This window comes from Rhinopithecus roxellana, chromosome 11 (genome assembly GCF_007565055.1).
Source record: "Rhinopithecus roxellana isolate Shanxi Qingling chromosome 11, ASM756505v1, whole genome shotgun sequence".
In the NCBI taxonomy this organism is placed as follows: Eukaryota; Metazoa; Chordata; class Mammalia; order Primates; family Cercopithecidae; genus Rhinopithecus; species Rhinopithecus roxellana.
Window position 1 is genome coordinate 109,043,998 of NC_044559.1, and position 17,077 is coordinate 109,061,074.

Below are 17,077 nucleotides of genomic sequence, written 5' to 3' on the forward strand. Positions count from 1 at the left end.
TAAATAACCATATAAATGCAGAGTGATACTGATGATTTTTGTTAATAGAATTATATAGTCAAGAATATGATATAGCCTACTGTCATACAATAATTAGTTTCTAAGAAAGCTTGCATTTTCAAAAATCGTAAATCAGCTTTCTTTTTTTTTTTTTTCCTTTTTTTTTTTTGAGACGGAGTCTTCCTCTGTTGCCCAGGCTGGAGTGCAGTGGCACGATCTCAGCTCACTGCAAGCCCCGCCTCCCGGGTTCAGGCCATTCACCTGCCTCAGCTTCCCGAGTAGCTTGGACGACAGGCACCCACCACCACGCCCAGCTAATTTTTTGTATTTTTAGTAGTGATGGGGTTTCACCATGTTAGCCAAGATGGTCTCTATCTCCTGACCTCGTGATCTGCCCACCTCGGCCTCCCAAAGTGCTGGGATTACAGGCGTGAGCCACCGCGCCCAGCCCAGCTTTTCTTTTTCATGTAGAACAGTGTTTAGGGATTTGAGAATTATGATCATCAAGATATTTTTGCAGTAGGAATTTCAACAGGAAAGATAGTTTTTAAAGTACGTATAACTATAAATTTTATCAAGCAAATTTAGCAATGATTAAGTCAGCATTTGCTCAAGTATTTTCTTATCATTAACAATTTTTTCTTCACTGTGTTTTCACTTTTCATGCCCATTTATTATAACCAAAAAAGGGGCACAGATTTCTCTTATAGTACTCAGGAATGCCCACATTAAATGTAAACTTATGCAGATTATGTTCTAATTTAGTCATTTCCGTTATATCCAATTCAAAGTATTAAAACATATACCATAGGAAAAGTGTGCTTTTTTCCTTTGGTAGTTTACACTCTGCCTTGTTTGTGGTTAAAAAGTAACACCAGATCTTTATCAGTGCAACCTATACAACTACCCGCTATATAGATAGCATCAGACCTGAATTTTTGCAAAATAAACAGGGAGAATGAGAACTTAGATGTGAATTTTGGCTTTAAGTAATAGTTCAGAGGAGTTCTGTGTAACAGGCACCTACTATGTGTCAGGCATTCTCTCAGGCAGTAGACTGTCATTGTTAAAACTCCTTCAGATGACTTGTTCTGTGACACATAGTAGCCGTTTGGATGATTGAATGAGGTGATGCATATAAAGAATGCCTGCCAGGTAATAAACATTTACTCGGTGTGAGCTATTATCATCACCATCTAATCTTAAGACACAGGTACACAAGTCTTTTCCCCAGTTTCATAGATGAGAAAACAGTAATTCACTGAGCACATAGCATATGGCAGATACTATTTTAAACATTTTACATGCATTAATCTCAGCAACCATATGAATGTGTCCTATTATCATCACCATTCTACAAGTAAGGAAACTGCGGCAAAGAGAGGCTAAATCATTTCCCTAAGGTCACACAGCGACTTAAGCATCAGGGGTGGTATTTAAATCCAGGCAGTCTTATTCTAGATCTTAATCATATGATCTCTCAGCTGATAAGTTGGAATGGTCTATTTAAATTCAAGATAACTTACTCCTGTATTTAAAGACTCTATTCTTTGTAAACTATCAATCAAAACGAGGCAAGTTAAAAAAAAATTGAGAACCCCACTCAATATCAATGTGTAATTGGAATGAGTAGGAAAAAAAGGATCACATTATGGTCAACTCTGGGTTTACCATATAGCATTTTATACAAGTTAACTCACAGAGGTAAAAAAAAAAAATCAAGCCAACTTTAAGCTTTTCTCTTTTTTTCTTTTCTGGTAATGTAACTGCCACTTTTGATACTAGTTGATCCTTGGTTTCACTGTCCTTACAAATTAGTCACTAACACATTCTGGCAGTCTGTTTCCATCTTTTATCCACCTATATTTCTTTTTCTTTTTGAAGAAAAAATCACTTACACGTATATTTTTTAAATGCTGATCATTCTTTCTGGTATTAGAGAAAACACTGGCTGCTTCGTAGTCATTGATTTTTAAATGGACAGATCAGTTCAATGAGTATGGAACACTTGTTACTTGCTGGTACTATCCTAGGTATTGCATGGATACAGAAAAGAAACAAAACCCTTTGGCAATGTTGGGAGGCACTTGGAACATTTGTCACATGGTGATATTGAATAGAAGCTTTGAAACAGCTCCACTGAGAACACATGATAGTAATGTTTTTGTTAAATAAGCAAAGCAGTACAATACAAAGCCTCAAAAGAGTAAGGATCATCACTTACTTATTGATATTTAGAATTGATTTTCTAATTTTACTTTATTTATTCTGTAGGATACTGGAGTCACTAACAGGGATCTAATTAGTCGAAGAATAAAAGAATATAACAGTCTGATGAGGTGAGAATCCCACCTTGCCTGCAGTTAATTTGGATATAAAATCAGTACAGTCATCCCCCTTATTTGCAAGGATACATTCCAAGACCCCAAGTGGATGCTTGAAACTGCAGATAGTACCAAATCCTCTCTACACTATATTTCTTCCCATATAGTAATGGGCGGGTAGCGTATACAGTGTGGCTACTCTGGATGAAGGGATGTCTTATTCTGGGCAGGACTGTACAAAATTGAAAGCTTATGAATTGTTTATTCCAAGAAGTTTCCAGTTAATATTTTCAGACCATGGCTCACCACAGGTAACTGAAACCACAGATAGAGGGGGATTACTGTAATAGTTAACAAATGTCATTTCCTTCAACAGCAAAGCAGAGCAGTTGCCAAAAACACCTCGCCAGAGTCTCAGCATCAGGCAAACTTTGCTTGGTGCTAAATCAGAGCCAAAGACTCAAAGCCCACACTCTCCAAAGGAAGAGTCAGAAAGGAAACTTCTCAGTAAAGGTATTGATGTTAGCTTTCTAACAAATAAATAAGATGATTTAAAATTGGCATCAGAGAGGTACGTTTATGTTTTCTGTACCATTTCTACTGACCTACTGACCAGGCCCCATGTCAACTAGCTCAAAATTCACAGTAGGCCTGGTCTGGGCTCATTGGGCCTTTCCCTTTGTGAGGCCCAAAACACCAGCTTCATTATAAAGAGAAAGTGAGGGAAAATACAAACAATACTTAAATCAGAGACATTATAAATTTAAATGACTCGGAGGATTCAGGTCCTATCATTTATGAAATAAAACTATTATTTTTCCCTTTGTTGAAGTCTCACTATAAAGATGACACACTGATTTTTTTGCTGTTTTAAAGAAAATTATAGCACACATTATAAAAGAATGAAGAAGTATAAGTTATATGGAAGAGAACATATTTTTGTTAAATATGATGTATTATTTATATTACAGGACTTGGATTTATGTAAACATTGATAAAATGTTTTTAAAGTCATGATTTAAACACTCATTTCTGTTTTATTATGTTGTTTTATTTTGACTGGCAATCAAAAGATGATACCAGTCCCCCAAAAGACAAAGGCACATGGAGAAAAGGCATTCCAAGTATCATGAGAAAGACATTTGAGAAAAAGCCAACTGCTACAGGAACGTTTGGCGTCCGACTAGATGACTGCCCACCAGCTCATACTAATCGGGTAGGAGACACCAGCCCATCGGATTTCCTAAAGTCATTAATTCGGTTGTGATTATAATGGGATCTGAATATACAGCCTTTCAGACAACAGAGACTGTCAGTCTATTTTCCTCTTCATAGCAGACCTTAGTTTCCCTATTTCTGACCTGTAATGCTTTTTTTCTAATGTATTGACTCTGAAATTGAATAATTATTCAACCATTAGCAATGTGTCTAAAATGGTTGGTAACAATTCATCTTCAAATCATGTGTGTTTCTGCTTTTAGCATCTTAAAACAAGGATGAGAACAAGGACCTAATTAAGAAAGTATAATACATGTAAATGTGTGTGTATATATTTATGCTAGGATTCATATCATGAATTGATGTTACTCTCACCTCCTCCTTTTCTTGACTGTCTCTTTATTCACCTGAATGGTTTCCACATTCTCCTTACCTGTTCTTACTTTTCAGAATGTTATCTCTCTGGGGGTCCCCCTCTTTCTCTCGGTCTATTTGTCTTCTTACTGTCTCAAATATCTCTTGCAGGTTTTTTCCATTCCCAGATCTGTAATGTCTCTATTTTTTATATTACGTAACAGCAATTTATATTTCCTTTTGGACGAAAGGGGCATTTTAACTGTGATATACAACTACTAAACATTTGTGCTGCATTAAATAAAATGTTTATTTCTTGTTTTTCAGTATATTCCATTAATAGTTGACATATGTTGCAAATTAGTTGAAGAAAGAGGTCTTGAATATACAGGTATTTATAGAGTTCCTGGAAATAATGCAGCCATCTCAAGTATGCAAGAAGAACTCAACAAGGGAATGGCCGATATTGATATACAAGATGATGTAAGTTTGCTTATTTGAATAACTGATCCTTTTTTTTCCCTTTGGTGATATTGGATATGAAAATACTGTATTTCTATTTTGTACACCTAGAAATGGCGAGATTTGAATGTGATAAGCAGTTTACTAAAATCCTTCTTCAGAAAACTCCCTGAGCCTCTCTTCACAAATGGTGAGTTAACTCCCATGAAAGATAGATACCAGATGAAATGGTTCAAGTTACAGTTGGAAAACCATAGAATATTAAATTGAACCAGGACAAAATGTCTTGGTCAAAGGAAACAGAAGGCTTTGTTGAGTTCTCCCTCATATATTAAAAACATAAAAGTTGTTTAGGTTCATTGACATATGTATTATCTTGTTCATACATGTTTGCAGCCAAATTGTTACCATTCAAATGGCTTCTAACGTAATAAGGTACAAGGAGTAGAAAAATGTTTTTTCGGTCAAGCCAAGTATTTAAATGCCAAGTAAGACACTTTTTACTAGATGTTGTTGGAGGGTGGGGGATGAATGGACAGGCTGTGTAAATATAGGATGGTTCCTGCAGGGAACTTAATTTTAGAGATTTACATTTCAAAGACTATGTAGAAATCTTATGTTGTGGTTTAAAATTAATCCTTAAAGGGAAACTAGATTACAATTCACCTAAGCAATTTAAAATAAATTTGTTTTATTGTTCTTGTCGTCAGATAAATATGCTGATTTTATTGAAGCCAATCGTAAAGAAGACCCTCTAGATCGTCTGAAAACATTAAAAAGACTAGTAGGTATTATTTTATATTTTGGGGGATACAACTAAAATTCAGCCTCTAAATCCGTCATGAAAATAATCTGTTTCAGATTCACGATTTGCCTGAACATCATTATGAAACACTTAAGTTCCTTTCAGCTCATCTGAAGACAGTGGCAGAAAATTCAGAAAAAAATAAGGTATGTTAAAGGCTTATTGGAGAAATGTACTTTTAGTGGCTTTAGTTTAAAAGATATGCTTCATTACTTCATGCCAAATAGTCAATAAAAGGTTTATAAATTCAACATCAAACTGGGTAAGTCCTTCTTAAAATTGTTTTTAAAAGCAAAAGATCCCAAAATACCAGTTGTCACCATTTTAAAAGGATATTTTAAAAGATTTCTTGTATGATTATTCAGTAAGAAAAATGAAAAAGTCAGAAATTTTACTTCTCTGATTTTTCAGTTGTATATCAGTATTTTGAAGAGGTAATATACGCATACGCTACAACAGTCAAAAGGCCAAATAGAATACAGGGAAAACAGACATAAACAGATAAGTCATTTTCATCCCTTTTAACACCGCCACATTTTCTTTGTCAGACACCACAAAATATGTTCTTTATATTGTCTAATACTCAGTTCACATTCAGTTTTTCTTTTTTTAAAAGTTATGTTAGAGACAGGGTCTCACCATGTTGCCCAGGCTGGTCTCAAACTTCTGGCCTCAAGCAATCCACTTGCCTCTCAAAGTGCTGGGATCATAGGCATGAGCCACCATGCCCAACCCCATTCGTTTTTTTTTTTTTTTTAATTGTAAAAGTGTCTTTGTAGGGTTATTTGCTTAAGTCAGTGTCCAAACAAGGTCTACACATGGTATTTTGGTTGACAGGTTGTAGTCTTAACTTAGTTTTTTGATGATTATTGCCTAAATCCATTATCATCAGAGATGGTAAAATGATGATTTTTAACTCATCAAGGGCATTACTTCTTAAAGTACTGAAACAGTCATTTTAATTTCTGGAGAAGAAAATGAAAGAATACCACAAGCTCAGGAATATTGCTGACACTCTTTTCTGAGTGATTTAGATAGATCAGTTTAGTGGTTGTACATGTTCTGGAAGTTGTAGTAAGGATTGATATGAGAAGAGTGTCAACTTCTATTACCTGCAAATCAAGAAGCTTACTTCCTTTAGATGCTCAATTTCCTCCGTAGTGATAGGGCTACAAAATGGTTAGGGAAAAAAAAAAAAAAAAGGAAATGAAAGCCTAGACTGTTTCCAGAAGTTCATACTGTAGGAGCCAAAAAGTTTTCAATATAATTATAGCTGAAGTAGTCGCTAATTAATTTCAGTGTTTCCTGAAATCTATTACATCATTCATCAGTACAGAGAAGAGTGTTGGTCTAGTTAGTTTAGAAAGTACTGAATTAATCTTTAGCATAGGTCTTTACTGCAGAATTTTTTGTGTTTTTAATGTAATTACACTGAATCTTGAAGGGGTATGGTATTTTATGGAATATTAAAAATAGAATTTTTAAATTTATGAATAAACTGTACACTATTTTATCAGTTTTTACCCAGATAAAATATTACTGTGTATACATATAAATATTAATGCATGTTATCATTAGTCTAAAAACATAAATCATAATCAAGAATCCAGTAAAAATCTTACATAAGGCATTTGAGATGGTAGACTTGTGTTTTTTGAGCCACCAACACCAGCACAGATTGAAGAGTAGGGTGAGTACATATTCTAAGAGGGAGACCAGAAACATTTCTGCGTGCCCAGTTTTAAGTACACCTTTCCCACACATAGTTTCTATCAAGCCAACTCTCTAGAAAAATCCTGACTTCAACACAATTCCTCTGCAGTGATGGTGTCGTTATATATGTGCTACACTAGTTAACATGTTAGGTGTGCAGCAATTGCTTTTCTCTTTTTTCCAGTTTGGCTTTTTGAGTTCGGTGGTGATTTTTAGCCCCCTGATATGTTATTAGGGTTGATTAAAGTTATTTTAATCAAATAATGAATTCAAAATATATCAGACACCGTAAGATTTAATGAAGGAAAGCAAAAGATCCATACCTTTGACGATCTGATAATTAAACAAAGAATACCATATATGGAAATGAATGCATAAACAGAGAAGTATACAAAAGAGTGAGGCATTCAGAGCAAAGCAAACCTAACCAAAGAGCTTCAGAAGATTCGTTTCAGGTAAAAATGGGTCAAAAGTAATATTTCCAACCATTGGGTGTTTACACATTAGTGATTTTGATGTACTAGAGGGAAAATCTGTAACGTTTCATACTTCTTCCACTTTTCATTTCTCAAGGGGAGGGGATTTTGTTTTTTTTTTTCCTTTTTTCTTCAGACAGGGTCTCACTGTGTTGCCCAGGCTGCAACCTCTACCTCCTTCCACCTTAGCCTCAGAGTAGCTGGGACTACAGGCACACACCATCACACCTGGCTATTTTTAGTAGAGATGAGGTCTTGAACTCCTGGGCTCAAGCAATCCACCTGACTCAGTCCCCCAAAGTGCTGGGACTGCAAGTGTGCCTGTAATCTTTTGCAAGCTTTTTTTCCTTTGATTTTAACATTTTTATCAGTTAATCCAGCTTTGGTAACCCTCGTTTTGAACCAAATCAGTTTTTTCAATCAAAGACTTCTTGAAAAAAAATGAATGCTAATTATGCATTGCACATAATCATTAATGCAGAAGAAACATTTTGTACACATTTGCTTTGAAAATCCTAACTAGGCCACTTGTGGTGGCTGACACAGGGAATCGCAGCACTTTGGGAAGCTGAGGCCAGGATTTCAAGACCTGCCTTGGCAACGTTATAAGATTCTATCTTTACAAAAAAAAATTTAAAAAACAGTCAGGCATGGTGGTACATACCTATAGTCCTAGCTGCTCAGGAAGCTGCGGCAAGAGGATCACTTGAGCTCAAGAGGTCGAGAATGCAGTCAGCAATGATCATGCTGCTGCACTGCAGCCTGGGTGACAGTGAGACCCTGTCTCAAAAAAAAAAAAAAATCTTTCTAGAAAGCATTTTTTAAATCTACATCAAAGCCATTTTCTGTTTATATTCTTTTTCATCAAAAATCCTACAATGGGAATTTCAGCCTACTTCTTTAAGAAAAATTCTGGTATTTCCCATTCAGATGGAACCAAGAAACCTAGCAATAGTGTTTGGTCCAACCCTTGTTCGAACATCAGAAGACAACATGACCCACATGGTCACCCACATGCCTGACCAGTACAAGATCGTAGAAACGCTCATCCAGCACGTAAGTTCATGCTTCATCCCTACAAGAAAATTCATTTTCATGGGCAGCCACTATTTGGTCAGAGAGGTTGGTTGTAATATTTTTCCCTAAGAAAATTACCCTTTTTCTATACTATCCTCCAAGATCTCAATATATTTAAAGGCTTGTTTAATTTCTCTTCTTACCTTTTTTAAATTTTAGCATGACTGGTTTTTCACAGAAGAAGGTGCTGATGAGCCTCTTGTAAGTATTGTCCGTCAGCATTTGTACTCAGTTAGTTTCATTTGGGACACAAGATCCTGGCGCGCCAACAATGTCAACTTCCTGCTTTGTATGCTATTGTCCGCTTTGCGCCCCGGAAGCAGGTCTCTAGCTCAGTTTCTGATCTAATGAATATACCAGTACGGTGCTTATTTTGCAGTTAATTATGCGTAAACAATGTAAAAACATTAAGCACAGGTGCTTTACTTAGTAATGTGTCTTTTACTAAATGTTGTTTAAATTTTAAAGAAAGTATCTTTGAAGAGATGATGAAGAGATCTTTGTTTATTAACCATAGACAACAGTGCAGGAGGAAAGCACAGTAGACTCCCAGCCAGTGCCAAACATAGATCATTTACTCACCAACATTGGAAGGACAGGAGTCTCCCCAGGAGATGTATCAGGTAACTCTTGCCTGGGCAGTCTTGACCGCTAGGCTGAAAGCTACATTCTTACAATATGAAAGAGCAAATCAACCATAGTGAATTGTTACTTATGATTTTTTTCTTTTTCTCTTCCTTTCTACTAATAAAAAACCTTAATCTTCCTTTTCCGATTGATCTGAATTATCTTCCAGTGACTCTAATGCCATTGGCAGTGCATGCAATTGTAATGTAATGTTTGTCAGAATGGAACTATGAGGGAAATGAGCATGCAAACCACTGTTTTGTTCTTTTTTTTTTTTTTTTTTTTTAATTCACAGTTTCCATGTAATAGTCATCACAAGGTAAAACAGATATATGCTACTGAGTATGTGGTTGCTGTGATGGCAGAAAGTATGATCTGGGCTGTATAAGTAGTTCTTATTCTTGAGCCAGGAGTTCTGGTAAAACAGATATATGCTACTGAGTATGTGGTTGCTGTGATGGCAGAAAGTATGATCTGGGCTGTATAAGTAGTTCTTATTCTTGAGCCAGGAGTTCTGTTTAAAAGCAGCAAGTTAAATCTGTTGAACTGGTAATGGGCTCCATTTTCATAAATAACAGTGTTTTATTTGTCACAGTAAAAAGCCAGCCTATTTGAGATTTATTTTCTTCCGTTTCCTGTTGCCACCCTAATGCTTGGTTAAGTATTAGTTCTTCTAGGCTCTTTTGAATGAAAACTTTCTCCTGCCAAACTGTTGCACTAATCTAGCATGTTGTTTTACACAATGTTCTCCCTTTGTCTCTAGTTCTTGTTTTAGTCCTAAAGGGTTTTTTCAGCTCTTACTGACACAGGCAAATCTATACTGATGTTGAACAGGCGAAGTGGGAGGAGTCTATCACACGGTAATGTCACTAGTGGATTCTGTGATGTCCCTGATGGACAGCTGGAACTGTAGGAAGAAGGAGGACTGTTGTCCACACTGTAGCTGCCTTGTCTGCAGAAACCCCCGATTCTTGTAAATGCAAACATAGTTGATCTGTGGTGTAAAGTTTCTCTTAAGATTATTGTAAACAGATCAATACTACTTTCTTAAAAGTTTTTCTGCTGTTTCTTGTTATTTCTGAAGCAGACCCTGAGGAGAAATAGCATGGTATGGTCTACCAGTTCTTAAAGTCATAAAGCATTTAGCCATGTGTTAAAAGGGGCGTGGCATGGGGCTCAGCTCATTATTCTGAAAACCAATTTCCCTAATGTTGAAAGATGAAACTGCAAAATTGGTATTATCCTGAATATTGCTAGCCCCTTCCTACCCTCTTTATTATTGTATAATCTGAGTTTTTGCCAGACAGTAAAATTATGGTCTCCATTTTTCCATTTCCATAATAGCATTTGTTAATAGATAATTGCAAAACTGGTAGCAAGTTAGTCAAAAGGATCCCTCACTGCACTGCTATGGAACTGGGGTCTGAAGCACAAAGATAAACATTATTTAATATAAAACCAAAGTGACCTGGAAGCAAGATTATCTTAATGCCTCTTTTGCATCCATACATGTACAGCATAATGCTTAGAAAATTTAAGTCTGACAAAAATCAACATAAACATACCAGTATGAGTGTCTCAATTGTAGCTAGGGCGGCCAACACTCTTAACAGTTCTACATTGTGTATCAGTCTCAGATACAGGATGTGGTACATTAAAAAACCAAACAAACAAAAAAAACGTTGTTACACTGTCCTCAAGCTTCTTTATTGCTAGATTTAATATTTAGAAAATCTAATAAACACGAGTATTTCTGTTTTTGTTTAGTACAGGGCTCCTTTGCCATTTCTATCATTGAGCTGGTTCTGCCTACAATTCACAGCATCCTTTCATGGCGGTGGCTTTCTGTGGTGCAGCTTGCATCTTTGTGAGCTCTGACTATCCACTGTGTTCTATTGTTTTGAGTTTTGCTTTCACATTTTGTTCTGTGCCTGTCTTTCCATAAGTTTTGCATTGTTTGTGGAAAGCAGTAAAGATTGGCTAATACTGACCATGTTTTATTTAACTTTTCACAGATTCAGCTACTAGTGACTCAACAAAATCTAAGGTAAATTGTTTCATACAATTTGAAATATTTTAGAGGGTAATTGTTGATTGTTATGGTTGATATTCAAATGAATTCCTCTGTGTCTAATGACACAGAGCAACAAAATATAATAAAAAATGAATTCCTAAAACAATATATAATAGAAGAATACTGAATTTTGACTTGGAATACAAACTCAAAAGTTCATATTCTTCTCATTGTGCAGTTTTAGCATAATACAAAGATCTAGGCCATTCTTTAATGTGAAAATTAGGTCCTGACATATACAGAAGTGAATAATAAAACGAGAAGCCTCCCTGCACCCATCTCCAGTAATTATCAGCACTCGGCCAACTCTGTTTCCTCTGCATGCCACCTGCTTCCCTCCCTCTAGGACCATCTACACAAATCCCAAACATCATATCATCTGTAAATATTTCAGAAGTACTATCAATTTTTTGTTATGCATTTTTACACTATAGTCTTGCCTTTTCAGTGAAATCACTAATTTTTTAATAATAAATATTTTTACACAATCTGTGTTCCCTCAATTATACAACTTTTTGAGTAGTTTGTGGGATGTTTATAGTTCTTAGAAAGTTTTTTGTCAAGCCAGTGGATCTAAATTTTGCTCTGTTGAGGCAGTAGCAACTAGAATTGTCAGACTTCTTAAAACATTGTTATATTTTGTAATGAGACATGAATTTTACGTATCATGTTTAAATATCATAATAGGACTCCATATGATTAAATTATAATTCTTACAAAAATATTTTATCATGTCTCTGTTGCTTGTGATGTTCATCTTTTCGCCCAGCTTTTTATCTTGAAAAATGTTAAACCTACAGAAAAACTGCTAAAATGATAGCACCCAAATCCTTTACCCTAGATTCATCAGTTGTAAATTCACACTTTTTTTCTGAATCATTTGATAGTTACTTGTAGAGATTTTTCTGAATCATTCGATAGTTACTTGTAGAGATAACACTATGCCTAAATACTTCAGCATGTATCACCAGAGAATTGGGGCATTCTCCTATATAATTACAGAGTAATTTTCATACTCAGGAAACTAAGGTAAGTACAACACATTATTATCTAATGTGCAGTGTTTATACAGATTGTCCCAGTAATATTCTTTACTTCCTTATACAGAATGCAGTCAAGGATCATTCCTTGCATTTCATTGTCAAATCTCTTTAGACTTCTTTAATCTAGAACAGTTTTGTTAACTCTATTGAAATCCCTGCTTTTCCTTTCTCTAGGTGCATTTTTCTTAATCTGTTATTACAATAGCCTTTTCATCTTATCCATAGTGGTGTTATATCATGCCTGTGATATAGTGGATATCCCAATGATATGCATAACTACTTCTAACAGTCTCTGTAGAAAAGTAGAGTAATTTGCCCCAACACGTATATGATCATAGAATTGTAAAGAGAACCTTAAGGAAATCTTAAAGACAGTATAATCTAATTGCTTCTCGCCATGGAATTGAGATGTTTAAAAGTGAATCACTTGCTCGTACCCTGCAAGCTAGAGAGGATGGACATCAAGGTCTCCCAGTTCAGAGCCCAGTCACAACTATTAGTCTTTAGCAAAATGTGGGGAAATGTGCTGGATAATTACGGAAGTCTTCATAACAAAAATAAAATTATATTCATCTGTGATTTCATCTTGGTGAATTCTTTGATAGAACAGCCTCAATTTTTACTTTAAATAGAGCAGTTTTAACTTGTCTAAGATTTTTAGGCAATAGAGAAATATACTGTCTGCATCTATTACTCAGCATACCTCCTGCCTAGCTGCTTGTCTCAAAAAAGTGTGTGGTTAAACCAGCAGATATTTAGGAACGAATTAATAGTTGTAATCAAGAACCTATTATATCTAGATGCAGTGGCTCATGCCTATAATCCTGGCACTTTGGGAGGCTGAGGTGGGAGGATAGCTTGAGACTAAGGCTTCTAGACCAGCCTGGACAACATGGTGAAACTCCATCTTAGAAAAAAATTTTTTAGAGAACCCATTATACATAGCAAATAACTTTCCCAATAACAGTGCACTAAAGTGTTTCTGTGGTAAGGATTTATTTGTACTTGTGTTAATTGATCTTTCCTTCCTGCCTTCCTGAGATGGGTTCTCACTCTGTCACCCAGGCTGGAGTGCAATTGTACCCTCATGCCTCACTGCAGCCTTGACTTCCCCAGGCTCAGGTGACCCTCTGACCTCGGCCTCCCAAGTAGCCAGGACCACAGGTGCGTGCCACCATGCCCAGTTAATTTTTTGTAGAAACAGGGCTTCACCATGTTCTCTAGGCTGGTCTCAAACTTCTGGGCTCGAACAATCTGCCCGCCTCGGCCTCCCGAAGTGCTGGGATTACAGGCATGAGCCACCACACCTGACCTGTTTTTTGAATATTCTAATTCCGTTGTTACCTTGAGATAAATGAAGACATTACCAACCTGATTTACTTAAGGCAGATCCTTGAAGATCCCTCCTGGATGAACTAATGGAAGACCAGAGTTCCCTTATCTCAATGAGCTTATCTGATACAGTATCTATATCATGTGATACCTGTAATTAGAAAATTAAAGTCAGTCATAAACATTTAATAACCTATATCAGACTGTGATGTTTCACCATATCACAATATTGTCTAACCTATCTCATGCCTGTGTTCCAAATGAAGGAAGTGAAGAAGGCCTGGGCACTGTGGAAGGAGGGAAGGTCAGGTGTTTGGGGGATATTGACAGGAATTGGCACTAAGCAGAGACTATTTGCCGGAAAGGCAGATGTGTATGAGCTGTGGCTTGGCAGTTAAATACCACCAGGCAAGAAGTTGGACTCATTAAATAAAAATTTGGCTTTGGTGCAAGGTAAAAAGAGGTATTAAAAAAAAAAAAAGCTAATTGCACTGTTGATGCTTCCAGAGCTTTAGTAGATAATAATTTGATAAGAAATATTTGGGAGACAAGCTTGTCGGAAAATGAACTCAGCTGCATTCTCATGCTCAGAGTCTTTCTTCTCTCTCGCTTCCCAGGGTTCTTGGGGATCTGGCAAGGATCAATATAGCAGGGAACTGCTTGTGTCCTCCATCTTTGCAGCCGCTAGTCGTAAGAGGAAGAAGCCAAAAGAGAAAGCACAGCCTAGCAGCTCAGAAGATGAACTGGACAATGTATTTTTTAAGAAAGAAAATGTGGAACAGTGTCACAATGATACTAAAGAAGAATCCAAAAAAGAAGGTGAGACACTGGGCAGAAAACAGAAGATCATCATTGCCAAAGAAAACAGCACTAGGAAAGACCCGAGCATGACAAAAGATGAAAAGATATCACTAGGAAAAGAGAGCACGCCTTCCGAAGAACCCTCACCGCCACACAACTCGAAACATAACAAGTCACCAACTCTCAGCTGTCGCTTTGCCATCCTGAAAGAAAGCCCCAGGTCACTTCTGGCACAGAAGTCCTCCCACCTTGAAGAGACAGGCTCTGACTCTGGTACTTTGCTTAGCACGTCTTCCCAGGCCTCCCTGGCAAGGTTTTCCATGAAGAAATCAACCAGTCCAGAAATGAAACATAGCGAGTTTTTGGCCAACATCAGCACCATCACCTCAGATTATTCCACCACATCATCTGCTACATACTTGACTAGCCTGGACTCCAGTCGACTGAGCCCTGAGGTGCAATCCGTGGCAGAGAGCAAGGGGGACGAGGCAGACGACGAGAGAAGCGAACTCATCAGTGAAGGGCGGCCTGTGGAAACCGACAGCGAGAGCGAGTTTCCCGTTTTCCCCACAGCCTTGACTTCAGAGAGGCTTTTCCGAGGAAAACTGCAAGAAGTGACTAAGAACAGCCGGAGAAATTCTGAAGGAAGTGAAGTAAGTTGCACCGAGGGAAGTTTAACATCAAGTTTAGATAGCCGGAGACAGCTCTTCAGTTCCCATAAACTCATCGAATGTGATACTCTCTCCAGGAAAAAATCAGCTAGGTTCAAGTCAGATAGTGGAAGTCTAGGAGATGCCAAGAATGAGAAAGAAGCACCTTCATTAACTAAAGTGTTTGATGTTATGAAAAAAGGAAAGTCAACTGGGAGTTTACTGACCCCCCCCAGAGGCGAATCTGAAAAACAGGAACCCACATGGAAAACGAAGATAGCAGATCGGTTAAAACTGAGACCCAGAGCCCCTGCGGATGACATGTTTGGAGTAGGGAATCACAAAGCGAATGCCGAGACTAAAAGGAAAAGCATCCGGCGCAGACATACGCTAGGAGGGCACAGAGATGCTACTGAAATCAGTGTTTTGAATTTTTGGAAAGTGCATGAGCAGAGCGGGGAGAGAGAATCTGAACTTTCAGCTGTGAACCGGTTAAAACCAAAATGCTCAGCCCAGGACCTTTCCATCTCAGACTGGCTGGCCAGGGAACGCCTACGCACCAGTACCTCTGACCTTAGCAGAGGAGAAATCGGAGATCCCCAGACAGAGAACCCAAGCACACGAGAAACAGCCACGACTGACACACCTTTGTCTTTTCAGTGCGACACAGGCAGTTCTTCCAGCACCTTGGCTTCAACCAACAGGCCCCTTCTTTCCATACCACCACAGTCATCTGACCAAATAAACGGAGAAAGCTTCCAGAACGTGAGCAAAAATGCTAGTTCTGCAGCGAATGCCCAGCCTCGTAAACTGTCCGAAACCCCAGGCAATAAAGCAGAGTTTCATCCCTGTCTTTAAACTGGGGGCATGTCCACTCTAGCAAGTAAAAAAACTACTGTTACATGTTCCAGTAACTCTGTCAATATTTTCTTGTATCAGAATTGTTATTATGCAGCCTTCATTTGGGCTGGTTTCATCATTTTTGCACTGTGAAATAGCTTTACAGTGCATTACTACAGCCAGAAGAACATATATATATATATATTTAAAAATATATCGGATAGTTGCATACAAATGAGCAAGGTATTTGTTGCAACTTACTACATAGCATATACCCAAAATCACTGAAGAAAATCGCTGGCATCAGTGTGCAGCAAATTTGTTCTTTTGGTTTCATCACTAACAAAAGTGCCTCATCATAAAAATACAGTTGGTTTTTAGGGTGCCATATTGTTAAAATTAGATAACTTACATTGAATAAATGAATGCGTTTTATCGGTAACAAATTTCATTACATTTACCAGTTTTAACACAGGTGGATACAGAACTTCCATTCTTTAGTCATTCCAGGTGGATCTGAGTTTTATATTCAAACTTTTAATACAGTTTTTGAGTTTTGTGTGACTTGAATTTTTAATCTTTCTGTAAAATACGTAACTTAAATGAACATATTAAATGTGTATCTTTTCTTCAGATACCAGATTTGATATAAATGTTGTAACATAGGTGTGTAGATAGTGGATCCTGGATGGAACTGGCTTCTTTATCGAGAAGAATATAATTCTGCATGAGGACTTAATGAATCCAAACCTGTGTCATGCCTGTGTGCATACCCAATTAAACACTGGAAATAAACATTGTTTTGGTGAACTTTGCATGGCTTGAAACTTATTCTGATATATTTTGAGATGTCATCCATTTGTAACTACCTTACATGATTAAAAAGGTACCTGACTTTCAAAAGGCACCTACTATATTTGTACATTCCATCTTCTCCTCTTTCTTGCTGTGGTGGGCAGAGACTCTTACAGATGCTTACATTAGCCTGAGCTCACTTGTCGACAGATAGTATTTAATTCTTCTAGGGAAAGTAATGTATGTTAATGACCTTTTCGTGAGTGAAACGAACATGAGTTTGGAGTCACTCCAACTCTATACTTCTAGATATGTGAACTTGAACACATTATTTAACTTCTCTGAATTTGTTTTCTCATATAAACAGTGACAGTATTACTACGTATTATAAGGGTGCTTAGATTTAAATGAGATTCTGTTCCACTTACAGTGCCTGCCACACACTAGTTTCAAAATAGAACAAAGCTGTTGTTGGTAGTAATGGTT

The 17,077-nt window shown here is 37.1% G+C and overlaps 1 protein-coding gene across 9 annotated transcripts in view; it reads left to right on the forward strand.

Moving 5' to 3' along the window:
- The window catches only part of ARHGAP21 (Rho GTPase activating protein 21), a 139,219-nt gene extending 122,608 nt beyond the window's left edge, over positions 1 to 16,611 (forward strand). For 7 of the 9 annotated variants that reach the window (XM_030940864.1, XM_030940863.1, XM_030940865.1 and 4 more), the window contains 12 exons: positions 2,275 to 2,339; positions 2,701 to 2,837; positions 3,398 to 3,540; positions 4,224 to 4,379; positions 4,470 to 4,548; positions 5,069 to 5,142; positions 5,220 to 5,309; positions 8,283 to 8,408; positions 8,589 to 8,630; positions 8,947 to 9,052; positions 11,072 to 11,103; positions 14,123 to 16,611. In XM_030940864.1, coding sequence (XP_030796724.1) covers positions 2,275 to 2,339; positions 2,701 to 2,837; positions 3,398 to 3,540; positions 4,224 to 4,379; positions 4,470 to 4,548; positions 5,069 to 5,142; positions 5,220 to 5,309; positions 8,283 to 8,408; positions 8,589 to 8,630; positions 8,947 to 9,052; positions 11,072 to 11,103; positions 14,123 to 15,814 — 2,742 coding nt within the window. In that variant the 3' untranslated portion in view covers positions 15,815 to 16,611. Of the gene's footprint in view, positions 1 to 2,274; positions 2,340 to 2,700; positions 2,838 to 3,397; positions 3,541 to 4,223; positions 4,380 to 4,469; positions 4,549 to 5,068; positions 5,143 to 5,219; positions 5,310 to 8,282; positions 8,409 to 8,588; positions 8,631 to 8,946; positions 9,053 to 9,351; positions 9,376 to 11,071; positions 11,104 to 14,122 lie in introns of all 9 variants that reach the window. The other 2 variants (XM_030940868.1, XM_030940867.1) reach the window with 2 other exon arrangements.
- Positions 16,612 to 17,077: the final 466 nt, after the last annotated feature.